We start from the raw sequence: 27,979 nt of genomic DNA on the forward strand, positions 1-27,979 counted from the left end.
CCATTTGCCTGACATAATTTACAAAACATTTTTACGCATGTAGTCATCACTGAATTGTCACCACTCTGCCCATAGGGAAACTGGGTACAGAGACAAGAGATTCTGCAGTCACACAGCTATTTAAATGGTACCACTAGGCCTCGAATCTACATCTTTTCTCTCTCAGCCCTATATTTTCTCAATATCACAGCAAGGCTTGGGTTCCAATAACGGTGAAGTGCGTTTCTAGAAAGCAACTACTGCTACAGTATGAGTTCCCTTTTATGTTGTAGTTCAGAAAGGCAGTTAACAGCCTTAAGGGCGGACCAGAGCCAGGTTCGGGGTATTTTGAGGTTAACTTCAAGAGTGTGCCAAGGACACAGAAAGACGTACAAGTACCAGGAACTCGGGCAGGCCTCTGGCCATGCTTGAGGCACACTGTTCTGAGAATGATTCATAGCTTATCATGACCACAAAGCTCGGAGACTCCGTGCTCTTCCTGAATAGGTCATTCACCCTGCTCCCTCCCTGCCAACCAAGAGGCATTGTTTTGCCATGTCCCCTTGTCACTCATAACCCTTCCAAACCATGTGTTTCTTTTGAACCCCAAGGGGGACCAGAGTAAATAATGAGTAGGACTGGCTACTGTAACGTAGTGATAAATACAGAGATGGCTATTTTTCAACAACCTTGACATTTCATAGATTAAAAAGTTAGTGGGATCCTAGCAAATAGACTCCTAGCTGCCAACATTTAAAAGGTGGAGAAAGGAGTTGAGACTTTCCAGTGCTACGCAGAAGTCACGTGTGGATCTAGAAGTAAGCCCAGGGTTCCTGACCCCTGCCCTGGGCTACCCATCCTCACAGCCCACGTTCAGAGGGCAGGTGCCGCAGACATTACCAAGTGTCCCATCTCCCCTCTTGGGTTTTGTCAACCATCAAAACTTACCAGCACAGCAGTGGACAGGCCACTTGTATGGCTTTTCTTTCTTCCTTATAACTAGAATGGGTCTGCAAAGGATAGAACTCACCGCCTTTGCTCTTCCCGGGTGAGAGCCCGGTAGGAGGAAGTCTCCGGTAGGTTTCCACACTCGACGTGGGAGTCGTTGGCATCTCAACTGTGTTAAACACAAAGCCCTCTTTGCTTATTCGCTACCGTCCCACCAGATGACAAATACGTCAAGGGAGAGGAAGTGGTGACCCATATTTCCATCCTCCGGAGGATTAACCCAGGAAAGGCCAATTCCTCACCTTATCACTGCATATCATGTTTTCCTGTTTTGAAAACAAAAGAAATGTTACTTATGAGCCATGCTTAAAGCACACTCTAAAAATGAAAGCTATGCAGTGCGATGGATTATTTGATTTATAAAGAGAAAACATTGATTTGTAAAGAGCCTTATTTTTGTTTTTTAAGAGTTCAGCCCTTAAAATCTTTCCCCTTCTTCTGAAACAGGGATCCAGAATTTTCCCAATCTTTCCCAATTTCTCAACACCTCCAAGGTCTGTTTACTATCTTTTCCAGTTTTCTATTTCAGTTCAGGTTTTTCTTCTAGTTCCTACCTGTACAAATATGTCCCCCTTAAAGAAAACCTGGGAAACACACGTCCAAATTTACCATACAGATAAAATATCTGCTGGTCACTGACAGCAGATTTTTAAAAAACCCACCATTTGAGGAAATAACTTACCAGCATTCTTTAAAAATGGAAATTTCCCCTAGACGCTTTGAAAGAGCCACCAGAACGTCTTTGTTTTAGAACTGCCTCAATGAAAGCGAGGCTCTTCTACAGCATATATTTTTTCTGTCTTTGGAAGTCTGAATAAAACTCACCTGTTTTGGGGAAAAATATTGACAATCGCAAAGTATACAAACATTTAAAAAGGTGACTTCGAAAGCAGTTTTTTCAAACACAAGGCACATCTTTTAGCGTCCATATATAACTTTTTATTAAGAAAATGAACAAAATACATTCTTTCTCCATATGTACATTACATACAACATAATTCTACAACTGCAATTGTTCAGCAGATCACTCATTTTATTCACAAAGCAGTGTTAACACATTCACCAAAACTGGGATCAGAACATTATTTGTACTAAGAAACAAAACAAAACGAAAACCTAAAAAGCCCATATAGATTGGTTGAAAATAAGATTAAAGCAAGGAGGATCATGAGAGGGGTGGAGAAGACTGCAAAACACACGCAACACAGCCCAACAATGACTTAGAACAAGAATGATGTGAGAAGACACCTGATGTCTCAAAACACTCCTGTTTAAAACCTCCGACTAGCTCATGCCGGGTGTTCCGGACTTCCCACCCTCGCGATTTCCACTTCTGGTTTAGGTACGGGATGCAGGTCACTACTGAGGGGAAAGGAAGGAATAGAACCTGAAAGGCTGCAGTTTCTTCCTTCATACGTTAAGAAAAGGACTAATGAAATACAAACATCCTAAATCTTAGCTGGTAAACAGAAGAATGCGTTTTTTTGGGGGAGAGACGTTTGCTAAGCACGGTAAGGGAGCTCTGGTTTTCAAGGATTCCTTATTTATATACTTGACGTTAAATTTGTCTGTTTTGCTTTGCGTACACTTGGCCTTTCAAAAGTACTTCATCCTTTCTGGGTGTGAGTTTCATCATATTAAAAAGTCCATCTAAACAGAAAGCTCTTCATGGGTGGGACTATGCTCCAAACTTCTATAATGGTGCAAAAAGGGCTGAAAAATTCAAATTAATCTTTGAGATAAAACATCCAATGACCTGAACAAGGCAGCTTTGGGGTAATACATCTATAATTTAGGCTTGAAAGATATATATCAACAGAATTGCTTTCGGACTGTCTAGAAAAGGGCAACGCTTTCTTTAAAGGAATATAGCAAGGGCTGAGACTCCACACGTGCGGTAAAAGACGAGGAGGAAGGGCTCTGTCAAGATTTTTGTTTCGTTTTACTTCTTCCGGCCTTCACCATGTTGGGTAACAGAAGAAAGTCAGGAAAATAAAATGCCTGAGTCTCACCAGTTAAATAATAGTGGCTTGCTTTCTTTACTTCAGTAATAATTTCCTAAATTTCTATGATAAATATTTTTTCAATCGTAAAAAACAACATGTTGTTATCGAAAAGGCCCATAAAAGATGTTCGGCGCTCTACAACTTTCACTGTAATATCCTATTTCCAGTCTAGGAGCTGTTGGAACAGAAAAGGAGCTCTCAATAGCATTAAAAAGCAGACCCAGAAAGACACGGTTCTATTGGCTATGGATGGAGCTTCATCTTCCCTCTCAACCTAATCTCCAGTCCAACTTTGGTTTTGAGGCTCTATCTCTATCTAAAGAGATCTTCATTTCTGGCCAATAAGTACTTCGAATTTGTTAATAGTTGACTTAAAAAACAAACAAACAAACAAACAAACAAACAAAAAAACTAACATCTTTCCCAAGCTGCATATAACACACACACTTCCATTGAAAAGATGGAAAATTTTTTGTAGCCAAGATCAACACAAGAAAAGGAGACCCTAAGCTTTCCTGTACTCTTCTGAGGCTGCAGATTCAGTTGTACAGATTTTGAAGTGGTGACAGGGAAGAAAAACCTATCTCCATCAAAGAATCTGCTCATAGAAACATGTCTCCTTACTTTACAATTTCTACACTGAGCTGAAGACAATATGTAAAGGAAAATTAATACTATGCTATTTTCATTCCATTGAAAAGACATTTTACATAAGTCAAAAAAGCAATCAGGCTTAAAGAATGACACAATCACAGCATCTCTTGGTCAAGCTAAATGTAACGCCTAAGAGAGTCCACTTTTATTTCACTAAAGGGTGGTTTACAATTGAGGGAGAAAACAATTTACAACTGGTCACTAGGTCGTTTTTCTTGTTTTTGAAAGAAAAATATATCTCAAAGAGGAAATATGTATATGACTTTCAAAAACATGTATCTTCCCCATAGACTACCCACATTTAAACATTTGGACTTTAATACCCTACTACTGAATTTGGGGTTGGGTATACAATTACTTTAACATGTCTTATAACTTTGTATTCAGTGCTCTTGCAAGTGTAGTTAATATGTGTGTGTAAAATTAAGCCAAGCCTTTACAAAGATGCAAGTTCTCTAAGACTTCTAAAAGAGGCAATTCAGGAAATATAAAGCTACATACCTCTGCCCTCAGTTTTCCTTCTTTCATCTTAATAAGGTAAACACAGCAACTACAGGGCAACGCGCTAAAACAGTCACTTGCCAAAATCTGATGGCAGGGCCCTGATGGTATAAGGTCTTTTCCTTTGTTGCAAAATGAATTTATAAAGCTCTGCCAGTTGCAATGGAGTTGAACTTATTCTAGATACCGTCTCTAATTAATCATATTATAGATGTGGAGGAAACCTACAGAATAAGCCAAAATTATTACATACTTCTAAGGCCAAGCCCAGAACTCATGTATTTCCTGGCAAAGTAGAATAAACAGAGACCCTTTGGACTATGTATAATTATTTTAAAACATGGAAACTAAATTGATGTCAGTGCAATTCTGTATGGGTTAGAAGTTGAACATGAAATTACAATTTTCTTCCTATTTTAAAGGGCTGGAAAATGAACACCAACCAAATGACTACTAGTGAAACTGTAACAAAGGCTTTCTTGAGATTTGTTAACAAAGGAGTGAAATTAAGCTCAAAATTGGTTACTTGAGTAGCTCCTTAATCATGCACACAAGCCTGTTCAGTGTATTAGCGTTTTTCCTCCCTGCCAATTAATTTGGCACTCGTTAAGCACTGAATGATACTGAAGAATGATGATCTCCTCAGGCTGGTATTCATGTGGCAGACAGCTCAGATATCCGAACTAACTGCTGTGAATGCTAGCATCCCAGATGGTACCGAGCAGTGTTGCAGTAAGAGGTTAAACTTTTTGAAAAAGCGAGTCTCCTGGGCGCCCCCAAAACTGCATGTTAAAATGTTTTACTGCTGATTTTCCCTCTGGATCCTTATCAAGGAACTCAGCTGTACGTAAAAATCTGCTCACCTGGAGTTCCCGTCGTGGCACAGTGGAGATGAATCCGACTAGGAACCATGGGGTTGCAAGTTTGATCCCTGGACTCGCTCAGTGGGTTAAGGATCTGGCATTGCTGTGGTGTAGGCTGGCAGCTACAGCTCTGATCCAGCCTGGGAATCTCTATATGCTGCAGGTGCAGGCCTAAAAAGACAAAAGACAAAAAAAGAAAAAAAAGAAACTGCTCACCTAGTTTAAGATCTAGAGCCTATTACCCTGGGTTTTCTGTTTTAAGATCGCTATCAAGTATTTGGGAGATGGTAAGAAAAGCGATTAACCAAGAAATGCTGCTTTCCAAAGACTATTCAGAATAACTGAACTTTGATCCCTTTTGATCCTCTTCTTCTCAGCACTGCATTAAATTTAGGGTTATAAATGAAGAGCTTTCTTTTGTTTTAGATTTGTGGACCTTCAGATCCATGAGCAAAAAGCTCCTATTTTATTCTTCCTCTAACATACCCTCATTCTCTCTAGTTCTGTTCCTGAAGTTCACTATCTCCAAGTAAAAATGCCACAGATAGGCAAAACAGGACATCGTGCACAAGTTCATGGAGACTGTTTGTCCAGCAAATAAAAAGACAAATTAGTTCACAATTACAAGTGATAGAAGTGGCCTACTTCTCTGCTAAACACCACCCACTTTTTTTGTTGCTGACCTCAGTCCTTAGATAACAGCCATATGACGTTCTATTTTCAATACAGTTAAGATAGTGTTTGAGGACATGATAGCATAGATTTGGAAATCTTATTTCAAATAATAACTGTTGTGGAAGATGAACTAGAGCTACCCTTTAGTGTTGAAGTTCTTAAGTTCTGAATTGGGATCCAGTTCAAGATCTATAACTGCAGAGTTTTACCTGACAGAAAAAGACAGACAGTGACGTGCTTTTCCACAAAGATATTTCTGCACCACTAGAAAACCTAGTTTACTGTAAACTCCTTGGGTTAAGGGCTATAGAATTTATTGTCAGAGGGTTTCATCACTGGCTATGATTGGGAATAAGACTTTGTCATTCAGAATTCGAGCTAAACGCACATTCTCGAGGGGGAGAGACATTTATAAGATCACTAATTTTATTTAAGAAAAAATGAATATCAAATTCATAGCAAGCAAAGCTATTCCTGATATTCAGTTATCTCAGAAATTAAAAGTGAATTCTTCACACAAATTCCAACTTTAGCAGAAAATCAATGCTACTCGGGGAGGTCGGAGTGGGGGAAAAGGCTAAAAATACAGAGAGGACAATAGGCAAATGGACATTCTGGTGAAGTGCTGAATTCTATGAGCTCTGCTATGAAACTTGCACCTTATCAACAGTTTTATGACTGTATGTCCTAGTGCCAGGGACAGCAGCCAACACTGGCTCCTTTCCTAAAGCTTCTACAGCTGTATTACTATTCCCTAAGTGAAAATGGTTCAAGTATTTTTTATAGCAGTGCCTGAACATTACAAATTCTATAATAATGTACGATTTTTAATTTCACTATTCTGTTGTTGTAAACAAGGATAAAAGAGCATGTTTGCCTCAGATTTTGACCTGTTTTCTGCAAGGAGTATAACACTTGTAAGCAATGCCACAGAAAATCTAGGAAGTTTAGTGCTAAAAAAGCAAAGAATAAAGCCAGATGAGCTAAGAAAAATAATGAAAACAATTGAAAGTATTTGGTGGGTAGGAAGAAATCAAGGTTTAAAGATTATGTATGAATAAAATCTCTTAAGATAGTTTTATTTTTTGGAAAAAAATGAGAAAGCATTTGGTGAAGAAATCAATAAACTGCAATCATGACTCTTCCTCGCTAAAACAAATGTTCTGATCTAGTTAGCTCCTAATGAATCATTTCAACAAACTTTAAAACTTCCACATCATTTCAGCATTCATACAAATAACAGTGAGAGGCAGGCCACAGTCAAAAATCACCCAAGAATAAGGTTATGTGACTATAAAAATTGTGAGTGAAAGAACCCAAAGACGTAATCTACAACTGTTGTCACACGCAGACCCTCTATGATTGCTCCTCTAATAACTACAAACTTTTTCTGAGGGAGCCTGCACTTTTCAGATCAAGGACTATCTTAAAAATTGAACACTTAGGGAACGTGCAGGCCAGAATGTCTGCAAAAGGAAGAAACTGCATATGAACACGTATTTTTTAAGAAGAGTTAACAAATGATTTATTTTTAATAGCTAGATGATCTTGTTTCGAGTACGCAACCAACGTAATGATCCTCTACCACAGAAATCAATTCCAAATTTAATTCTCAACTGCCCTGCAGCATTCAACCAGCTAGAGTTAATACAACATTCACCCAGGAAATAATCAAATGACCCACAATTACCCAATGAATTTCACATGGTGTTAAGAATAATTATAGGGTGACTTCGTCACGTAATTAACCATGACACTGAAAATAATTCAGAAAAAATCAGATACATATTCCTTTCCAAGTGCTTTTTGATTCATCAGCCATCATTCTCAATCTCTCACCAAATGATGAAGTGCCTCAAACTAGTTTTTATTTGTAAATTAGATTTTAAAACATGAAACTATTAATGTATCTATAAATAGAACTTTTAAGGCAGATGAGAAGAGATCCACAAGACAGATAAGCTGGCAAACTATTTATATTCAGCAGACGTATTTCACTGAAGAACGCAGTTTTACAATCTTAAATTACTGAGCTCTAAACCCAACCAGACTTCCCATGATAAATCAACTTTCTAATGTTTTCTATTAGTTTTGACTTATCAGACATGGGCAAGTCAGTTCTAATGAAAACCAGGTCAAAAAAGACCTTGTTAAAAGTTAATACTGTCAGCTTTAGCACGGAGTTAGGCACCCAAGTCTGAATTTCTTTGCTTCATAAGAAACGGATGTATTTGAATTAATCAAGCTGGCCACAGGAGGTCTCTGTTATTCTACAAAATGCAAATGCACTTTAGAAGTATCTTGCAAATCAGATAATTTCTCATGAAGTACAAGCACTGAAAATAATATGAGAGCTCTAGCTTATTTCTAGTTTACTTTTTTTGGAGTAATATATTCCATTGGAGGAGTTCCCCTGTGGCTCAGGTTAAGGACCCGGTGTTGTCATTGCAGCAGCTTGGGTCCCTGCTGTGGTACAGGTTCAACCCCTGACCTGGCCACATGCTATGGCCAAAAAAAAAAAAAAAAAAAAAAATTCCACTAGGAAAAAGAGAAATGGGCATGGACTTGAAGCTAGGGATAATGAAATTGAGCAAATTGTACCACCACTAGTTCATCTAAAACAAGGTGTTTGAATCTGGGACTAACTAAGCTAGCATCGAAGAATTAAGCAGGAAAGCATAGATATTTGGCTACCTCAACAATGTATCTAAATACCAAATTAGATTATTTAATTTATACTGCTGGAATACTTGGAAACACAGGTAGCTCCACACTATATAAACAGGTTTCAGATCAGGGCTCTGATGTGAAAGGTGAGCAATGTGTCAATCCTGGTCATGGATATAATGAAGCCCTACATTCTCCCGCAATCATTACCAGCAGCGCCCCATTCAAGCTCCACAGTACACATTCTGACTTATCTAGACAATAGCCTGCTAAGTACAGTCTATGTCACTTAAGCAACACTAAATGGTTTGCTATGACTCAACTCCATTTAAACATGTTAGTGAAAAAAAATTCTATAACTGAAGAAAAGGGAAAAGCTTTTAAGTGAGAAAGATGAAACTAAAAACAAGCCTGTTTAAAAACACAGCTAGGAGTTCCCGTCGTGGCGCAGTGGTTAACGAATCCGACTAGGAACCATGAGGTTGCGGGTTCGGCCCCTGACCTTGCTCAGTGGGTTAACGATCCGGCATTGCCGTGAGCTGTGGTGCAGGTTGCAGACGCAGCTCGGATCCCGTGTTGCTGTGGCACTGGTGCAGGCCAGTGGCGACAGCTCCGATTGGATCCCTAGCCTGGGAACCTCCATATGCCGCAGGAGCAGCCCAAGAAATAGCAAAAAGACAAAAAAAACAAAAACAAAAACAAAAAAAACAAAAAACAAAACAAACAACAACAACAACAAAAACCAGCTAGTAGAGTTGGGGAAAAATAAAAGCAAAATCACTGAGTTCAAGAACTGAGTTCCCTGTAAATATAGAGTCTAAGGAACTAATGGAAAAAATGACCATAAAAATAAATGGTGGAGGGCAGCAGAATTTCATTTGGTTACTGTTTTTAAAGTGCCAGAACTCATAGTAAGCAAAACTAGAGCTTTTTAAATTCAGAAATTCTTAGCAAGTTCAACAGGCTACAATATTAGCAATATTAATGTTTTATGTCATTCAGGGAAATCCTTTATGAAGCTGTGTAAGTATGTAAGTAGATTCTATCTGCTCACCTGTAAAGTCAGTTGGTTATTCTGCAGCTACACAACTTAGTATTTACTGAATTATGTATTATATCTTTCATAAGTAAGGAACAAATCTAATTGTTTAATAAATCACTACTGATTGCTTTGGGATATGCTTGGAAAGCCAAGGAGCCCAAGATTCAAGCCTGGAACTAAGACAGGTATATTTTTGTCTACTCCCAAAGACTTTCATGAAACCACGTAATATCAACAGACTGAAGAGGGACCTCAAAGTCTCTTTCCTTCAAAAAACAAAAAGTCCCAATTCTTATACATGAGACTTCTCAAAAGTGCAAATCAATTTCTTCTCTCTTTGGTGAGGCCTAATCTTGCTACACAGATACATACTAAATTCTCTAAAGTCATTCACTAGGAAGAGCCACTGACTGATGGCCACTTAATTATACTTAGCTTGCTTTAAGCAGGGTGGGTATCAGTTGTAGGCAGCACACTTTCTGAGCAAATAAGCACTGGCCAGGTAGAAGTTTCCTATATTGCATTCCACAGCATATCACGGAATGATATGTACCTCCACTCCTCATCAAAAAACCAAACTAAAACCAAAACAAATAAGCAAAAGGAAGAGTGGAAAAGCCCATCTGCCTCAGTTTGATAAAAAAATATTTGCACCACTATTTTTCTTTTTCTCCATTAAAAGAAGCCTGGGCTGTGTGCTTAATGAAATGCAAGTCAGTTGCATTCCCCTGGACAACTATGAACCATTATTCTTTAAAATATCAGTGTTTAGAAGTAGACATAGGGAAGCTAATGTGTATGGCAATAAACAAAAGCGTAGCTCTGGAAACTCACCCTCCCAAATGAAAATGCTACAAAGAGATAGCACAGGGAAGAAATCAAAGGCCTGGTCCTGCATGGCGCTACTGGGGGAAAAAGTCATTTTCACCCAAAATTGTTACAAAGGTATCAATGAACATATTAATCACTACTAGAATTCTCCTGCTGGTAATTTTGAGAATGGCTCTTAAGGGTTCTGAACTATATTCTCGCCTGTTTAAGGTTTCTGTGACTCAAAGCTTTGTAATATCCACTATAAAATATATCATCATAGAAATACTATATACCAATCTCAGATAAGTGCCTGGATCAACCTCAGGTTTCACTTTTTAGTTCTAGGACAAGGAGCATAAATTTGAGCCCTCTGTTCCTCCTATTGTTTAATGTAATACAAGACTCTAGTCAACAAAGACACATATATCACTTAAACATACATCAACTGCCCCACAGAACTATATACTGTTAAGAATGAAGTAAAGAGGTAAACAAATGTTACATATCACTTACAAGCAGTTCTGTGATGCGAGGTAAAGTGAAATGGGAGGGAAGGAGAAAGAAAAAAGGCCGAAAAACCCAACAACAAAATCCCAATTCTTGTAGCACTGAGTCTGTGAACAGTGCTTACTTGTCCCAATTATATAAAAATGAAATAAAAATCAGAAAAGGGTATATACTGCCTGATTATTTTTTCTTTTATATTCATGAATTCTTAAAAGTAAGAAAAAATATATGTATTTAAATGGAAAGTATATCAATTTCACTTTATTAGTCTAATTTAGGAATGGGATGAGGACTATAGGGTTGAGGTTAGGTATGACAGAACAGGGTTAAAACTTGTGACAGCAAAGATCCCTTCAAAATTCTGGTGCAGTCCTCGGTCACTGCAGCCTAACTGTCAGCCAACAGAGTTGAAATCCAAAATACTGAAAGCAGACTCCTGTGCTCCATTTCTATCCAGGGATTCTTCAGTCACAGTGTGATGAGGTCCACCAGGTTGCCTTTAGGAGGAGTCATGCTGTCAGGAAAGAAATTTACTAAGGTATCAAAGAGCTGAGTTCTTTGAGCATAGGTGTGATCCACATCCGAAAAGCCTGGTGAAGAAGAAATACAAAGAAACTCACCCACTGTAGTTAAAACTCAACATGTAACAGAAAAGCAGCAACATATAATGGAAAAACAAAAATCAAATCAGGCTTTGAAATCAGACAGACATGAGTCCTGATTCTAGCTCTACTACCCAGCAGTGGTATGGTCTTGGGTAAGGTAATCAGACTTTCCACAACTGTTGCCTTAGCTATAAACCTGTGACAATCCTGCTTATGTCATAAACTTATTGTGCAGATTAAATGTAATTATGTGAACGCCATCCAGAATGACCACTACTTTAGAAACTAATACTGAATTATCTTCTTTTCCTTACAAGTATTTTCCTCTTCTAGTCCACTGAGGAATTTTCATTCCTCTTTTCTGACTTTTTAATGCTTTGACCACTGAAATTTGTTTTTGTCACACGGGTGGCATGTGAAAGTTCCTGGACCAAGGGTCAAACCCGTGCGTGCCACAGCAGCGACCCGTGCCACTGCAGTGACAATACCAGATCCTTAACCCATTGCACCACAGGGAAATCCTAAACTTTTTTTTTTTTTTTTTGTCTTTTTGTCCTTTTTAGGGCTGCACCCGCAGCATATGGAGGTTCCCAGGCTAGGGGTCTAAACAGAGCAGTGGCTGTCGGCCTACGCCAGAGCCACAGCAACGGCAGATCCATGCCACATCTGCGACCTACACCACAGCTCATGGCAACACCAGATCCTTAACCCACTGAGCGAGGCCAGGGATCGAACCTGCAACCTTATGGTTCCTAGTTGGATTCGTTTCTGCTGGGCCATGAAGGGAACTCCCCTAAACATTTTTTGATGATAAAAACCTAATAAAAATGAAAGGTGTCTTTGGAAAGTGGTCTAAGGAGTTCCTGTTGTGGCTCAGTGGGCTAAGGACCCAATGTAGTGAGGATGTAGGTTGGATCCCTGGCCTTGCTCAGTGGATTAAAGATCTGGTGTTGCAATGGCTGTGGTGTAGGCCTTAGCTGCCGCTCTGATTCGACCTCTAGCCCTGGAACTTCCATATGCTCTGCAGGTGTAAAAAGATAAAAAAAAAAAAAAAAAAAAAGAAAATCATGAAGCCTCTGAGAGCTGAAAGTAGTCTCAGAGAACTGAATGAATATATAGAGTTAAGAAATACATTTATATTCATTGCAGGACTATTCACAGTAGCCAAGACATGGAAACAAACTAAATGTCCATTCACAGATGAATGGATTAAGAAGATGTGGTATATATACACAATCGAATACTTACTCAGCCTTAAGAAAGAACAAAATAATGACATTTGCAGCAACATGGATGGAGCTAGAGGCTCTCACACTAAGTGAATTAAGTCAGAAAGAGAAAGAAAAACACCATATGATATCACTTATATCTGGAATCTAATATATGGCACAAATAAACCTTTCCACAGAAAAGAAACTCACGGACTTGGAGAACAGATTTGCAGTTGCCAAGGGGGAGAAGGAAGGGGGTGGAATGGACTGGGAGGCTGGGGTTAATAGATGCAAACTATTGCATTTGGGATGGATAAGCAATGAGATCCTGCTGTATAGCACTGGGAACTATATCTAGTCACTTGTGATGGAGCATGATGAAGGATAATGTGAGAAAAGGAATATATATGTGTGTGTGTGACTGGGTCACTTTGCTGTACAGTAGAAACTTGACAGAACACTGTAAAACAGCTATAATGGAAAAAATAAAGATCATTAAAAAATGCATTTAGGAGTTCCTGCTGTGGTGCAGCAGAAACAAATCCGACTAGGAACCATGAGGTTGCGGGTTTGATCCCTGTCCTCGCTCAGTGGCTTAAGGATCTGGCATTGCCGTAAGCTGTGGTATAGGTCGCAGATGCGGCTGGGATCCTTGTTGCTGTGCCTGTGGCATAGGCCTGCATCTACAGCTCCGATTCGACCCCTAGCCTGGGAATCTCCATGTGCCACGGATGCAGCCCTAAAAAGACAAAAGACAAAAAAAAAAAAAAAAAAGAAAAAAAAATCATAATACACAGAATTGTACCTGGCACATAGTAAATACCATTTATGGTACTAGGCACCAGCCTCTATGTTAGGCACACATTTTGTGAAAAATAGAAAGAAATGAAGTCCTTTTATCCAAATGAATATTCTATTCTTAAAAGGTGAAGACCGTTTAACTGTAGGATTTTTTTTCTCCTTTTAACCTCTAGTAATATTTAATTTTCAAGTTCACTCCAGCCAAGGAAATATTCACTGAGATGCCTCTTTCCTTTAGTCAGTTGGTGTACTGCTCCCAGCTACTTCAAATTTCTTACAAAAGACCAAAAAAAAAAAAAAAAAAAATTCTTACACACATATGAAAATGAAAAAAATATTCTTGATTTTCCCCATTCCTAAGACGACTAACAGAGGCCTGAGAGCCCTGCTGAGTACTATCGGAAACAGAAAAGGTGTCAAAGTTATATATGCCATGATACTCAGTGAAGACTATTTAAAATTGGACCAAATTTTGTTCAACTCAGAAGACAGTTTTAGATGCCATTCATCTTTTAATCTTGTAAAGAATTCGAACAAAGCAGAAAGAACATTGCCAAGGATACCAGTTTCCTGGAAGGAAAATAAACAACGCCTCAAGAAAGGTACATTCATCTTTATTTAAAAAAAAATTATTACTATTTTAAGTGTAAGGGCAAATGTTTACTTTTTTGAGATGAGCTTAAGATATAACAAAGCCTACTATCATATAAATTAATGGAAGGAAACACTCCAAAGCATAAAAAAATGGCTATTTCTAAATGGTGAGATTATATTCTTATTTTCTATTCTATGCTCTGGAGTTTTCAAAATTGCTTTATTTTGAACTTATTTTGTAAAAATATTGTGGTACATTATGCGTGTGTGTGTATAACATACATAAAGATATATATATATGTATATATAATACATATACACACATATATATATATATCCCCTCCCCTGGATGCAGTGTGCAGTGGTTTGATGTGAGATTTCGGTTCCCAGACCAGGGATTGAACTTGGGCTACAGTGGTGAAAACACTGAATCCTAACCACTAGACCACCAGGGAACTGTTGGTACATCATGTTTTTTTTTTTTTTTTTTTTTTGTCTTTTGCCTTTTCTAGGGCCACTCCCGTGGCATATGGAGGTTCCCAGGCTAGGGGTCTAATCGGAGCCGTAGCCACTGGCCTATGCCAGAGCCACACCAACATGGGATCCGAGCCGTGTCTGCGACCTATACCACAGCTCATGGCAAAGACAGATCCTTAACCCACTGAGCAAGGGCAGGGATCGAACCTGCAACCTCATGGTTCCTAGTCGGATTCGTCAACCAATGTGCCACCACGGGAACTCCTACATTATGTTTTTAAGAGAAGACACTGATTCTGTGATAGTACTCTATAAAATAAAACCATTTTGATGAGATCAAATGATTTAGGAGGGAAGGAAACAACACCTGAACCTCTACTACATGTTAGGTTCTTTATATATGACCATTCACTGTGACAATGAATTCACAATGAACATTAATTGTGACAAAAAAAGTAGTAATCATAAACTTCAATTTCAGATGAGACAGCTTAGATTAGAGAGAGTCAGTAATTTAATAATTATCATAGTTGGTGAGGGAAGAGTATGGAGTGTGAACCCCTGTCTGACTCCAAAGCCCATTTATTTATTTTTATTAACTACATGAGTGCTTATTAAATTGTAGGCAATGTGCTAAATAAGTTCATTTAACCCTCAAGAGAATGCCTTTTATTTTTATTTACCATTTACCAATGAGGAACTTGAAATTTACACTATCATTAGATGAATGGTTAAACTACGGTAGATCCCTTTTATGGAATATTGTATATCACTAAGAATACAATAAATCTAGTACAGTTTCATGCAAAAATCTCCAAGCCACATCAAAAAAAAATATGCAGAGAATACGTGTTTTTAAATTACCCAATAAATGAAACTGGAACACACAAAACCATCCATCTAAACCTGTGCATATATATAGTTGATCCTCATTATTCACAGATGCCGTATCTGTGCATTTGCCTACCTGCTAAAATTTGTAACCCTAAAATCAGTATCTGTGCCATTTTTGTGGTCACTCACAGACATGTGCACAGTGGCAAAAAATTTGAGTTGCCACATGCATATATTCTTGGCTGAGGTCAAACTAGGTAATGCCCTGCCTTCCTGTTTCAGCTCTCATACTATAAACAACTGTCTTTTTCACAGTCTACTGGGTGTCATGTTTTTCACATTTTGTGTTTTTTAAAAATATTTTTTTATTATAGTTGATTTACAATGTTCTGTCCATTCCTGCTGTACAGCAAAGTGACCCAGTTATATATACACACACACACAAACACACATTCTTTTTCTCATATTATCTTTCATCATGTTCTGCCACAGGTGATTGGTTATAGTTCCTTGTGCTATATATACAGCAAGATCTCATTGCTTATCCATTTTAAAATAACAAAATAATGCCAATTGTAGCAATATGGATGGAACTGGAGATTCTTGACTACATGAAGTCAGAAAAAGAAAGACAAATACCATATGAGATCACTTATATGTGGAATCTAAAATATGGCACAAACGAACCTATCTACAGAACAGAAACAAACTCATAGACATAGAGAATAGACTTGTGGTTGCCAAGGAGGAGGGGAGGGAGGTTGGGGTTAGGAGACACACATTTTGTGTTTTGTTGGTGACTTCACAGCTTAAAATGGCCCCCGAGTGTAGTGTGGAAGTCTTGGTTAGGGTCCCAAGTATAAGAGGACGGTGATGTGCCTTGTGGAGAAAAGACACATTAGATAGGCTTTGTTCAGGAATGAGTTATATTGCTATTGGCATGAGTTCTCTGTTAATGAATCAGCAATACAAAAAAATAAGGAAAGTGCCTTTCAACAGAAACACACCTAAAGCAACATTATATATTGACAAAAACTGACAAAATTCTGTGACAAGAGGCTCATCTAACTCTTTTCCATAAGAGCAATGGGTCAGTATTCACCAATTCAGTGTTACAGGTGACTTTACAGAATACTATTGTGAATAATGAGAATCAACTCTATCTGTATGTCCATGTGTAAATATCTGCCAGATATGGGTGGTTACACTTGAAGGAAGGAGACCGAGACCAAGAGACATTGTTCAAAGAGAATCTTAAAACTTTATCTGTTGTCAACATCGAAAAAAAAAAAAAAAACATAAAAAAAATAGGTGAGGCACCAGTAAAACTCATCAACAGCAACATGTCTATTTAAATGGTAGAGATGGGACAAAAAAAGGGTATTGATTCAAAACCTCTTGCTCCCAACCACTGTTTCTCTCAAGTCATTTTCACCACACAGCAGAATGAGGAACTTAAGTGGAAACTGGTAAAGCTCAATGACAGGTAGTACAGTTAGTGACTTAGAGAATGAGCTCTAAATTCAAACTACTAGGATATGAATTCTGGTTTCACTATTCATTAGCACTATTTCTGAGCAAATTTGTTTCTTCATATGTAAAAAAGGATCATACTACTGCTACTTTATAGGGTTAACTATGAAAACTAAATGAGTTATGACATGTAAAGTGTTTAGATAGTACTGGGCCCCACAGTAAGTGCTCAATAAATATTAGCTATCACTTTATTGCCACTACTATAACTGAAGACAATGACTGCTCTAAAAGAGTAACCTATTAGGAACATACTTTTAAGTTAACATCCTATACAAACTAGGTAGCTTTTCCTATTTATGGTGAAGAAACAGTAAGGATCCTCATTTTTGTCCTAGATAGAATGAGAGAATTTTCTTTGTACATTTCTTTTTTCTAAAATAAATTTATTATTATACAAAAATCACCTGTAAACATGTGGGCTAAGGAGTACCCATGTGGCTCAGCAGGTTAAGTATCCGGCATTGTCACTGCAGTGGCTCAGGTTGCTGCTGTGCTGCAGGTTTGAAACTTGACCAGGGAACTTTCGTATGCTGTGGGTGTGGACAAAACAATCCCCCAAAACCATGTGGGCTAGAGACAGGAGGCTGAAGGAAGTATCTTGCTGGAATATAGGTTTGGTAGATGTGGCAAGAATAAAGGCTAAAAGGGCAGAGTAAATGCTATGAAACACCTAAGGTTCCTCATTCGTGGAAGAGCACTGTAGTTTATTTTTATTTATTTATTTAATAATTATTATATTTTCTTTTTTCAGCTGCACCCATGGCACATGGAAGTTCCTGGGCAGGGATCAAATCTGAGCCAGAGCTGACTTTTATTTATTTTACTATTTTTCAAACCAACAACTTGAGGTAAGCACTCTCACTACTTCTACTTTACACGTGAAGAAATTAATGATTAAAGATCACTTTGAACCTGTGCCACAGCAGTGACCTGAGCCATAGAAGTGACAATGCTAACTCCTCAAAGTTACCTTTATTGTATTTATTTATTTATTTACTTGTCTTTTTTTTGCCTTTTTCTAGGGCCGCTCCCGCAGCATATGGTGGTTCCCAGGCTAGGAGTTGAATCGGAGCTAGAGCTGCCAGCCTACACCAGAGCCACAGCAACGCAGGATCCGAGCCGTGTCTGCAACCTACACCGCAGCTCACGGCAATGCCGGATCGTTAACCCACTGAGCAAGGGCAGGGACTGAACCTGCAACCTCATGGTTCCTAGTCGGATTCGTTAACCACTGAGCCATGACGGGAACTCCTAAACCTATATTCTGACTCTTAACCACTATAATACACTCTTATCGCTTAACTACTAAACAAACTGCTCTCTTCAGATGACATTGGAAACAAAATCCCATTGGACTTTTCCCGTTTTGTATTTTTTTTCTACTGTGTTTGTATTGATCTCAGTGTATATGTAGTCTGTTTAGAATCCAAGTAAAACAAACTGTTCTGCAAAACATTACCTGATGGCGAATCAGGCAGAGAAAGATGAAAGGAGGTAAGTTAAAGGTAAAATATTTGCTGACAGCAGTCTAACATATTTAAATGACTGCCAAGAAATTCTTGTTCTAAGGCTAAATATAAGTCAGCCAGAGACATTTTAGGGTTGTCCACCACTAAAATAAAAATAATGGTTCTGGGCTGCAGTATTCATACCTAACAAGGCATACATTCATTCAAACTGAGTATCTATGTGCCAGGTTCCCAATTCATGTATCACTAAATCTGTTTCAAATGACAAAATTCAAAAGGGTATGAAATTTATAAAATTATGCAAGGAGTTCCCATAGTGGCTCAGCAGAAACAAGCCTGACTAGCATCCATGAGTACACAGGTTGGATCCCTGGTCTTGCTCAGTAGGTTAAAGGATCCGACATTGCCATGAGCTGTGGTGTAGGTCACAGATGCAGCTCTGATCTGGTGTTGCTGTGGCTGTGGTGTAGGCCGGCAGCTGTAGCTCCACTTTGACCCCTAGCCTGGAAACCTCCATATGCCATGGGTGCAGCCCTAAAAAAAGACACACACAAAAAAATTATGCTTATACCACCTGAAAACATCTTTTAAAAGCCCCTGAGTGAGTGGAACAGTCATAAACAATTATTTAAACTTTTAGGAGAAGCTACTGGAGCTATGTTTTATAGCAGTACTCTTGCTTAGTGGAATTCTACATCTAATCTGGAATTAAACTCCAGATGGAGTGGCCTTGATCAGTAGTGAAGCTCAATTACTTGTTATGGAAGAAGAAAGGGCAGGACCCCAAGAAACACTTGCTATTCTTTCCCATGCCAGTGAAAAACACCAGAATTCTTTACATGTGTTTTTTCTTTGAAGTATGTTTCACCTTTAAGAGACAAGAGGACAAACACTGAAGAAATTACACTGATATTCCAAAGTGTTATTTTATTCCAAAGACAAAGAGAAGTATTTATATTACATATGCTAGAAAATATTATTGCTCAACTTTAAGGCAAAATAAAAACGGCACCAGCATTAATGAGATTAATATGCATTCACAGTATAACTGCATTTTATAATGAAAAGAGGAAAGCAAGGAATTTCCATATCTCAAAAAGCTACTTTCTTTGTAAAAACGAAGCTATAAATGATTTATCCTAACAATAGGATCCTTGAAAAGTCGCCTGACTAAAGTTGTGGGTTCTGAAACTTCTAGAGTCTCCACCTACTACAATCTAATTTAACTACTTTAATAACTCATTAATACTAAATAAGAGTACTATTAAGTAAACACTGATGCCCATATCTGGGATGTCTGAGAAACACTTGAACAATTAAGAAACACACAAAAATTCCCATTTTCAGGAAAGAGATAACCCATATTTCTAATCTCAAACATTCATTTCATTGCCCACCCCAACCACTCTGTTGATAATGCACAATTCCACAAAGAGCAAAATGAGAGGAAAACCATTCAACCCACAAGTGTTGTCTCATGGTAAGTATATATCAGTAATACAGCCTACATTCCAAAACAATGCTATACAAATTAATTTATTTTTATTAGGCTTCTACTGCCATCTGTTTACATAATAATCCAGCAATTGGTATAATAGGAACTGGAAACCGATCCATGAACTGGTGACTGATGCTTGGAAAATAACTTTGTGGCAGATTATTAGAAATTTTGCATGCTATCTTGAAATTTGCTTCATTTGTTTGAATGACATGTCATCTGATATTTCATTTAAAAGAAATCAAAATCCAACCTCCCAAATGCTAGGGCATATGGCTGGATAAACTACACTGGAACACTTACCTAGAGCTGTGAAATCTGAACCAGATTTAAATAGAGCTGAAGCTAGGAGCTGAAACTGTAAAAGAAAAATAGGAACAAATTAGCTTGGTAAGCACACTGGAGGAAAACCTTATAATTCTGACCATTTATTGGCCACTGGATGTCTCTGGACATGTGTTGCATAAGTCTATTCACCAGAGAGTGGCAAGAAGTACACTATAAAGAACATGCTGACTTTTCTTTTGGACTGCTATTATCATTTTCCAAAATACCAGACCAAATCCTGGAATTATTTTACTTTAAAAATATATTAGAATTCCCCTGTGGCTCAGTGGGTATAAGGATCTGGTTGTCACTGTGCCACAGGCACAGATTCAATCTGATATGGATGCAAACTAACTGTTCATCAACAGATGAATGAATAAAGATGTGGTATACATATACAAGGGAATTCTACTCAGCCATAAAAAAGAATGAAATCCTGGGAGTTCCCTAGTGGCTTACTGAGTTAAGGATCAGGCACTGTCACTGCTGTAACACAGGTTCAATCCCTGGCCTGGGAACTTCTGCATGCTGCAGGTGCAGCCAAAAAAAAAGGATAAAATTCTGAAACATCATGGATGGACATGGAGAGTATTATGCTTAGTGAAATTAAGTCAGACAGAGAAAGCCAAACACTGGACTTTACTACTTATACATGTAAAGTAAAAAATAAAATAATAAATGAATGTAGCAAAATGGAAACAGACCCACAGATAGAGAGTACTAGTGGTTACCAATAAGAAAATGGAACAGGTTGGGGGAAGATAGGAACAGGGGATTAAGAGGTACAAACTACTATGTATAAAATAAATAAGGTAGGAATTCCTGTGTGGCTCAGCAGGTTACGAACCCAACTAGTATCCATGAGGAGGTGGGTTCAATCCCTGGGCTTACTCAATGGATCTGGCATTGCTGTGAGCTGTGGTTTAGGTTGCAGATATGGCTCAGACCCTGTGTTGCTGTGGGTGTGGTGTAGGCCAGCGGCTGTAGCTCAGATTTGCCTCCAGCCTGGGACCCTCCATGTGGTGCAGTTGCGGCCCTAAAAAGCAAAAATAAATAAAGAAGCTACAAAGATATACTGTACAGCACAGGGAATATAGCCAGTATTTGTAATATAAATATAATATACACTATAATGTATTAAAATATTGAATCACTATTATACACCTGAAACTAATATAATATTGTAAATCAATTATACCTCAATTTAAAAAAATACTAAAAAAAATAAAAAAAAAATAAAAAAAAGATTCATTTGGGGAATCTATCACATATAAAGAGATTGATGCCTGTACACAGTTACTGAACTTTAAAAATAAATGCACACTAACATAAAATAAAATGTCTCTGCTGTGTAAATGAAACACTGAGAAAAAAGCATGGTTATTATGTGTAAGCCATTCCTAAATTATAATTTAGACTGGTTTTCCATGGTAATGTATAATTGTATTATTATATAATTATAAAGGCTCAAAGGCCTTTTTTACACTGAAAAAATATTACTAAGTGTTGATTAGATTCCCAGGTTAGCCAGGGTTAGTTTAAATCAGTGTAACTGAACAATGACAAAATAAGACAAAACTACTGCATTACTGGTACTTGAACAAATTGGTAAAAATGAAAGTATTAGGATAACTATTTAATTTATGTTGAATGACGATGCTGGGAAACAAGCAAGTTAAAGGGAGGAATGAGACTGGACAAATGAGTAGAATCTCAAAGAAGTTACTTGGCACTTTGCAAGGCTTGAGAAGTGGATACCACTGATTCCTCAGGATGTATTTTACACTTATGCTTGCAGCCTTTAAAATTTCACCTCATTAATGATCCTTTGAATGTCAGAAATTGGACAATATTCCAGAAGTAACTAAGTGAGAGTTAGGGAAAAAAGGATAAAAGGAAGAGTTTAAAATATACAGAGGTTCTTCGCATATTCTGGGATCAAGCCTCAGTCAGATTTATCTATTACAAGTATTATTTAGTCTGTAGCTTGTCTTTTTTTTTTGATGATGTCTTTTAATGAGTAGAAATTTTAGTTTTGTTAAAGTCCAATTTGTCACGGTTTTTCTTTTCTGATTAGCGCCTTTTGTGTCATGTCTAAGAAAGCTTTGCTTATCCCATGGTTGTGAAGATATTCTGTTTTCTTCTTAATGCTTTATTGTTCTCAGTTTTATATTCTGATCCATAATGCATCTTAAATTAATTTTTGTGTTAAGAGTGAGAAAGGAGTTGAGATATCCAGTTATTTAGCACCATTTGTTAAAACGACTTTTTCCCCACTGTATTTGGTGCTCTGATCAAAAAAAAAAAAATCAATTAATTGCACATGAGTCTATTTTGAACATGACCTCTGTTCTGTTCTATTGATTTATCTGTCTAATCTTAAGGCAGTACCGCACCACCTTGATTACTAGGGCCGCTACAGAGTCCTTAAATCAGGGAGTAAGTATGAGACCTCCAACTTTTTCTTTGTTCAAGATTGTTCTGGCTAGACCAAAACCTTTGCAGTTCCACTAAATTTCAGAGCAAGTTTGTCTATTTCCTCAACAACAACAAAGAAATCCAAACTGGCTGGAACTATGACAGGAAATGCATTAGATTTAGGGAGAATGGGCATCTCAATAATTTTTAGTCAAACCATAAAAGTGATTTATCTGTCCATTTCTTTAGGTATTCTTTAATTTCTTTCAATAGACTTGTTTCTGCATATTTGATTATTTTTGATATTAATATAAAGAAGTTCTAAAACTTCATTTTCTAACTGTTCATTGCTGGTAGAAAATAATATTATAATAAAACTAACAACATATTTTATTGACCTTGTATTCTGTGACCTTGCTAAATTCAATTATCTTAGTATACTGTTTTGTAGATTGTATGGGGTTTTCTATGTACACAATAATGCAAACAATTTTACTTCTTCCTTTCCAATCTATATGCTGTTTCTTTCTTTTTCTTACCTTACTGCACTAGCTAGGATTTCTGGCACAATGCCAAATAGATGTATTGAGAGCAGATATCTCTTCCTTTGACATAATCTTAAGGGAAAGGGTTTAATGTTTTACAATTAAGTATCGTACTAGCTGTGTGCTTTTCACAGATGCTTTTATGAGATTTATGACATTTCTTTTTATTCCTGGTTTAAGATTTTATTATTATTATTTTTAATCACAAATAGGTTTTACATTCTGTCAAACGCTTTACTTCACTTAACGGTGGTTTTTCTCCTTCATTCTGCACATGTGGAGAATTACACTGATTGATTTCAAATGTTGAACTAACCCTGTATTGCTAAGATAAACCTCCTCTTGGCTCTTGTGCATTACCATTTTTATATATTGCTGAATTCAATTAGTTAACATTTTCTTAAGAATTTTTTACCTACATTCACAAAAGGTACTAGTCTGTAATTTTCTTCGCCTGTAATGTCTTTCTTGGGTTTTTTATATCATGCTTCATAAAAGGATTTAGAAAGTGTTCTGTCTTCCTCTGATTTTTAATAATCTATTCAGAATTGGTATGTTTTTCCTCCTTGAAGAATCGATGGAATTTACTGATATAGCATTCAGGCCTAGAGTTTTCTCTGTTGGAAAATTTTCAATTACAAATTCAGTCTTTCAGATGTAAGCTATTATACATGGAGGGGAAAAACAACGAGGTAGAGCACAGAGAACTATATTCAATGTTCTATGATAAACCATAATGGAAAAGAATTTTTTTAAAAAAGTGTATAAAGCTAAACTTAAACCATGGCCAATATTGGCAAAGACAAATAAAATGCACCCCCCAATTCAATATCTGTCTGTAATTGATACGGAACTCCTTAAGATTTTCTAATTCTTCTTGCATCAATTTTGGTAAGTTGAATCATTCAAGAAATTTATTCATTTCATCAATCTGCTGAATTTGTGGACAGAGTTGTTCATAGTATCTCCTTAGTTATTTTTTAACATACGTAGGGTTGTAATATTTCCTCTTCATTTGTGATGTTGATAATTTATGCTTTCATTACTTTTTTTTCTTGATAAGTCTTGCTAGAGTTTGACCAATTTTAGTCTCCTTTTCAAAGAACAAATTTTTCGGTTTTTACATTTTTTTTCTATTGTTTCCTATTTCACCAATTTCCTATCTTCCATTTATGTGGGATTAATTTGTTCCTTTTTTCTAATTTCTAAGATGAAAGATAAACTTCACTGGCTCTATATATAGAAGGATGGGGAGAAAACCGATATTTTAACAAGTCAATTAAATAAGTGACACTGATATGTACTAGCCTAGAATTTTAATGAGTACCAAGTAATAGCACACAATCTGAATAAAGTCAGACCTCTCTCCCAAATTCCAGAATCAAATATTCAACTATCACCTCAACATCTCAAGTTGCCTGTTTCACAGGCATCTCAAACTGAACATATGCAAAATTAAACTCCTGATTCTAGTCAGGAGTCCCCACCTTCTATTTTCAGTTTATAGTAACTCCATCTTTCCAGTTTTTCGGGCTCAAAAATTTGGAGTCATTTCTTTCAAATCCTACATTCAATCTGTCATAATGTTGTTGATTCCTTCTTTAAAATATATTAAGAATCTAATCCACTTTACTTCTCACCATTTCTACTGCTACTACTTTGGTCCGAGCAACAATTCCCCGTGCTTAGTTACATTTCTACAACCTGCCTTATAGGTCTCTTGGCCTCCATCTTTGTTCCCTTTCGGTCTATTCTCAATACAGTCGTCAGAGTGATCTAATTAAAACATAAAGCAGATGTCACCACTCCTCTGCATGCACAAAACCCTGAGCCTGCTCCTGTTCATTCAGAAAAAGCCAAAGACCTAACGATGAAGTCACTCGCAATCTGTTCTGCCAATCCCTGCCCTTACATCTCTGACCTCATCTCTGACCACTCTCACTGTCCCCACCTCTACTCCAGCTACAAAAAGCTTCTTGCTGTTCTAAAAAGCCAAATGCTCCCATACTAGGGTCTTTGCTCTAGCCCTTCCTTTGCTAGGAACTATCTTCTTCAAATTATCTACTTAGATCACTTGCTCACATTCTTCAAATCCTTGTGCAAATCAGATTTCTAAATGAGGGCCATTACGATTACCCTATTTAATACGGCAACTGCTCAATTCTTACCCCTTATACTTCTGATCTCTTTTTGACTTTTCTATATTTATCAAATTCTAATGCATTATATAACTTGCTTATTTAATGTGCTTATTATTTCCCCCATTAGTATGTAAGTACCTTCTCTTAGGCAGCTTGTTTGGTTCACTGATGTATCTCCTGTGCCTAGAATGCCTGGAATATTGTAGGGACTTAATACACATGTGTTAAATGAATGACACCAGCACTTTGAAAGATCAGCAGAAAGATAATTAATTCAAAATGTGCAACACTGGCTGAAAAGTTGTTTTTCTCATTCCTTCTCTTTTATAGAATCCTCCCTGAAAATGGTAGTATTGATTTAGGCATTGTTTTCTTGGCCATTTTCTAGGGAAAAAAAAAAATCATTTTCATAAGCTTTCTTAGAAACTCATCACCAGTTTAGAACCCATATTCTGGAGACTGGAGGGAAGCAAAAAGCCAGGATATATAGTTGATAGTCTACCATCTTTTCCTCACTAACAGGCACAATGATGATCACCATCATGATAACCATCCAAAAAAGGGGAGGGGTACTCTAAAAGCCACTTCTCGTTGCTGATAAAATCATTTACCATAATGAAAATTTTGTAAAACACACATAGAGAACAAAAACAAACTACTACAGAAATTGAATAGCAGTAGTAAGGCCTTACTCAATAAGGGGAATGATTTCTTATAAGGAAAATGAAGATCTATATGCCTCACTAACAAATACTGTAAGTGCATATATATATATACTGGAGCTGTCACCAAGGGATTTCTTTTCCAAAACAAAAGCTGTTCACACATTTTTAAACAAAACAATAACCTTAAAGATCAGTAATTCTCAGTTTTTTAGGTATGTTTTCAGTTTTGTGTTATAAAAGCGCACACAGAGAAGAATCTTAGGGTGAAGGTACTGTTTCTAAAGTGATTCTGATGCTGGCATATACATACACTATCACATTACTAGCTTCTACTAGGGCTAAACAATTCTTGATAGATACAGCTTTTAAGAAACGGAATGGAAGTCTGTGGCACACAAAAATCACAATCTGATACGATTTAGGAAAAGAGAAAAAAGGAAACCCACTACCAAAATTCTTAAAATGACTCTGCTTGAACTCGAGATACCTCCCTGTCCTGGTTTTTCCATTAGTTTAGCTTTAAGAACAAACTGTCTGTTTTCTTTGGCCTACTTGCAGCTTACACAGCTGAAATTATTTACTATGCAACATTTTGTTTTGTTTTTAAAAAGAGAAAAATGAATGTTCCCAGATTCTATAGCCATTTATTAGATAGACTATGGTGAAAATATAAGAAAATCCACCTACAACTCTCAAATGCATGGTCTAACATAATGGACTCTTTACAACTATGTTCAGTTTAGAAGTCATAATAGGTTAAACCAAATACATTTTGCTACTTGGCAAAATTATGATAATTCTTTCCATTTCAAATAGTATCATGAATTGACTGAAGACTCTAGAAAAGACAATTAACTGTCCCGTTCCACAGGGTTTTAAAGTGTGCTCTACTGATTCTCTACCCTAGGGAAGGGCTATAACCAATACTGAGTAACAGAAATAAGGCTTATTTTCATAGTAGGCAACTACGAAAGACCATTTTTTTGTTTCGTGCCAAGGACACGCAGACTCTACTGCTTGAAAGTACAATGAACCTGGTATCTGAAAGTCATTCAGCATTAAATCTGAAACCTGTGTCAACGCTGAACAGAGAAAAATACTGTTTGATGTTGCTATTACAAAGCCAAAGCAAAGCAACAGCTAATAGGGAAACAGATGTAAGGAACAGAACTACATATAATCACTACTTTGGAGCGCTGAAGGTAAAATGGATTGCAGTTCAGATGCTGCTAGATGAACTACGAATAAGAATAGCTGGTGGAGTTCCCTTTGTGGTGCAGTGGAAACAAATCCGACTAGGAACCATGAGGTTGTGGGTTCAATCCCTGGCCTTGCTCAGTGGGTTAAGGATCCGGCATTGCCATAGGCTGTGCTGTAACCAGCAGATGTGGCTTGGATCTGGTGTTGCTGTGGCTGTGGCGTAGGCCAGCAGCTGAAGCTATGATTAGACCCCTAGCCTGGGAACCTCCATATGCTGTGGGTGCAGCCCTAAAAAGCCAAAAAAAAAAAGAATAGCTGGCAAAAGGAAAAAGTGACAAAAGGAATCTCAGAAGTTAGTAGGAAGAGAGATTATAAGACCATGAAGTTCACTGTAAGTGTATTCACTCACACACACTGGATAAGCAAATACGTCCTAGGAATATTAAGTCTTAGAAGCGGTTGCTTCCATTCCATGTTATATAACAAAAAAAACTGAAAAGTAATGATTTGTTACTAATTTCTCAAGTTTAGGGACTACAGATGAATGAAGTTAGCAGCCTATGGTCAAACTATACTGCTACAAAATTCAGATAACAAAATATCAAGCCAGCAAAGATTTTACTCCCACCAACCTCTCCACTTTCTCCTTACAAAAAAGGAGGGTTTTTTTTCTTTCTTTTAGGGGATTTTTGGAGTAGCAAGAGAAAAAATTTATACTGAACCATTACATAGCTCTTAAGTAGCTCTTAACTACAGAGGAAGTAAAAATTTCTATTTCCTTCCCAACACAAAAACTAAATTATGTCTAAGTTAAAACTTTATACCTGAAAATCCTTTTCTGAATGCATCATGGGTTTTTGTGTGACTTGAATCTTATATTATCACATGAAAATATGTCTATTCAATTTTTATTTCATCTACTCTGTAACATTTTTAAGATTTT

The 27,979-nt window shown here is 37.2% G+C and overlaps 1 protein-coding gene across 20 annotated transcripts in view; it reads right to left on the reverse strand.

Annotated features, from left to right (window-relative positions):
• Positions 1 to 1,903: 1,903 nt before the first annotated feature.
• MKLN1 (muskelin 1) overlaps positions 1,904 to 27,979 on the reverse strand; it is a 335,895-nt gene continuing 309,819 nt past the window's right edge. For 17 of the 20 annotated variants that reach the window (XM_021078931.2, XM_021078930.2, XM_021078932.2 and 14 more), the window contains 2 exons: positions 20,044 to 20,098; positions 1,904 to 11,305 (listed from right to left, as the gene is read on the reverse strand). In XM_021078931.2, coding sequence (XP_020934590.1) covers positions 11,184 to 11,305; positions 20,044 to 20,098 — 177 coding nt within the window. In that variant the 3' untranslated portion in view covers positions 1,904 to 11,183. The remainder of the gene's footprint in view (positions 11,306 to 20,043; positions 20,099 to 27,979) is intronic. The other 3 variants (XR_014833841.1, XR_014833838.1, XR_014833842.1) reach the window with 1 other exon arrangement.

Source organism: Sus scrofa, chromosome 18, assembly GCF_054392235.1.
Source record: "Sus scrofa isolate SSC_HxYL_T2T_F1_AM1 chromosome 18, Sscrofa_HxYL_maternal_Yorkshire_Landrace_v2.0, whole genome shotgun sequence".
Taxonomy (NCBI): domain Eukaryota; kingdom Metazoa; phylum Chordata; class Mammalia; order Artiodactyla; family Suidae; genus Sus; species Sus scrofa.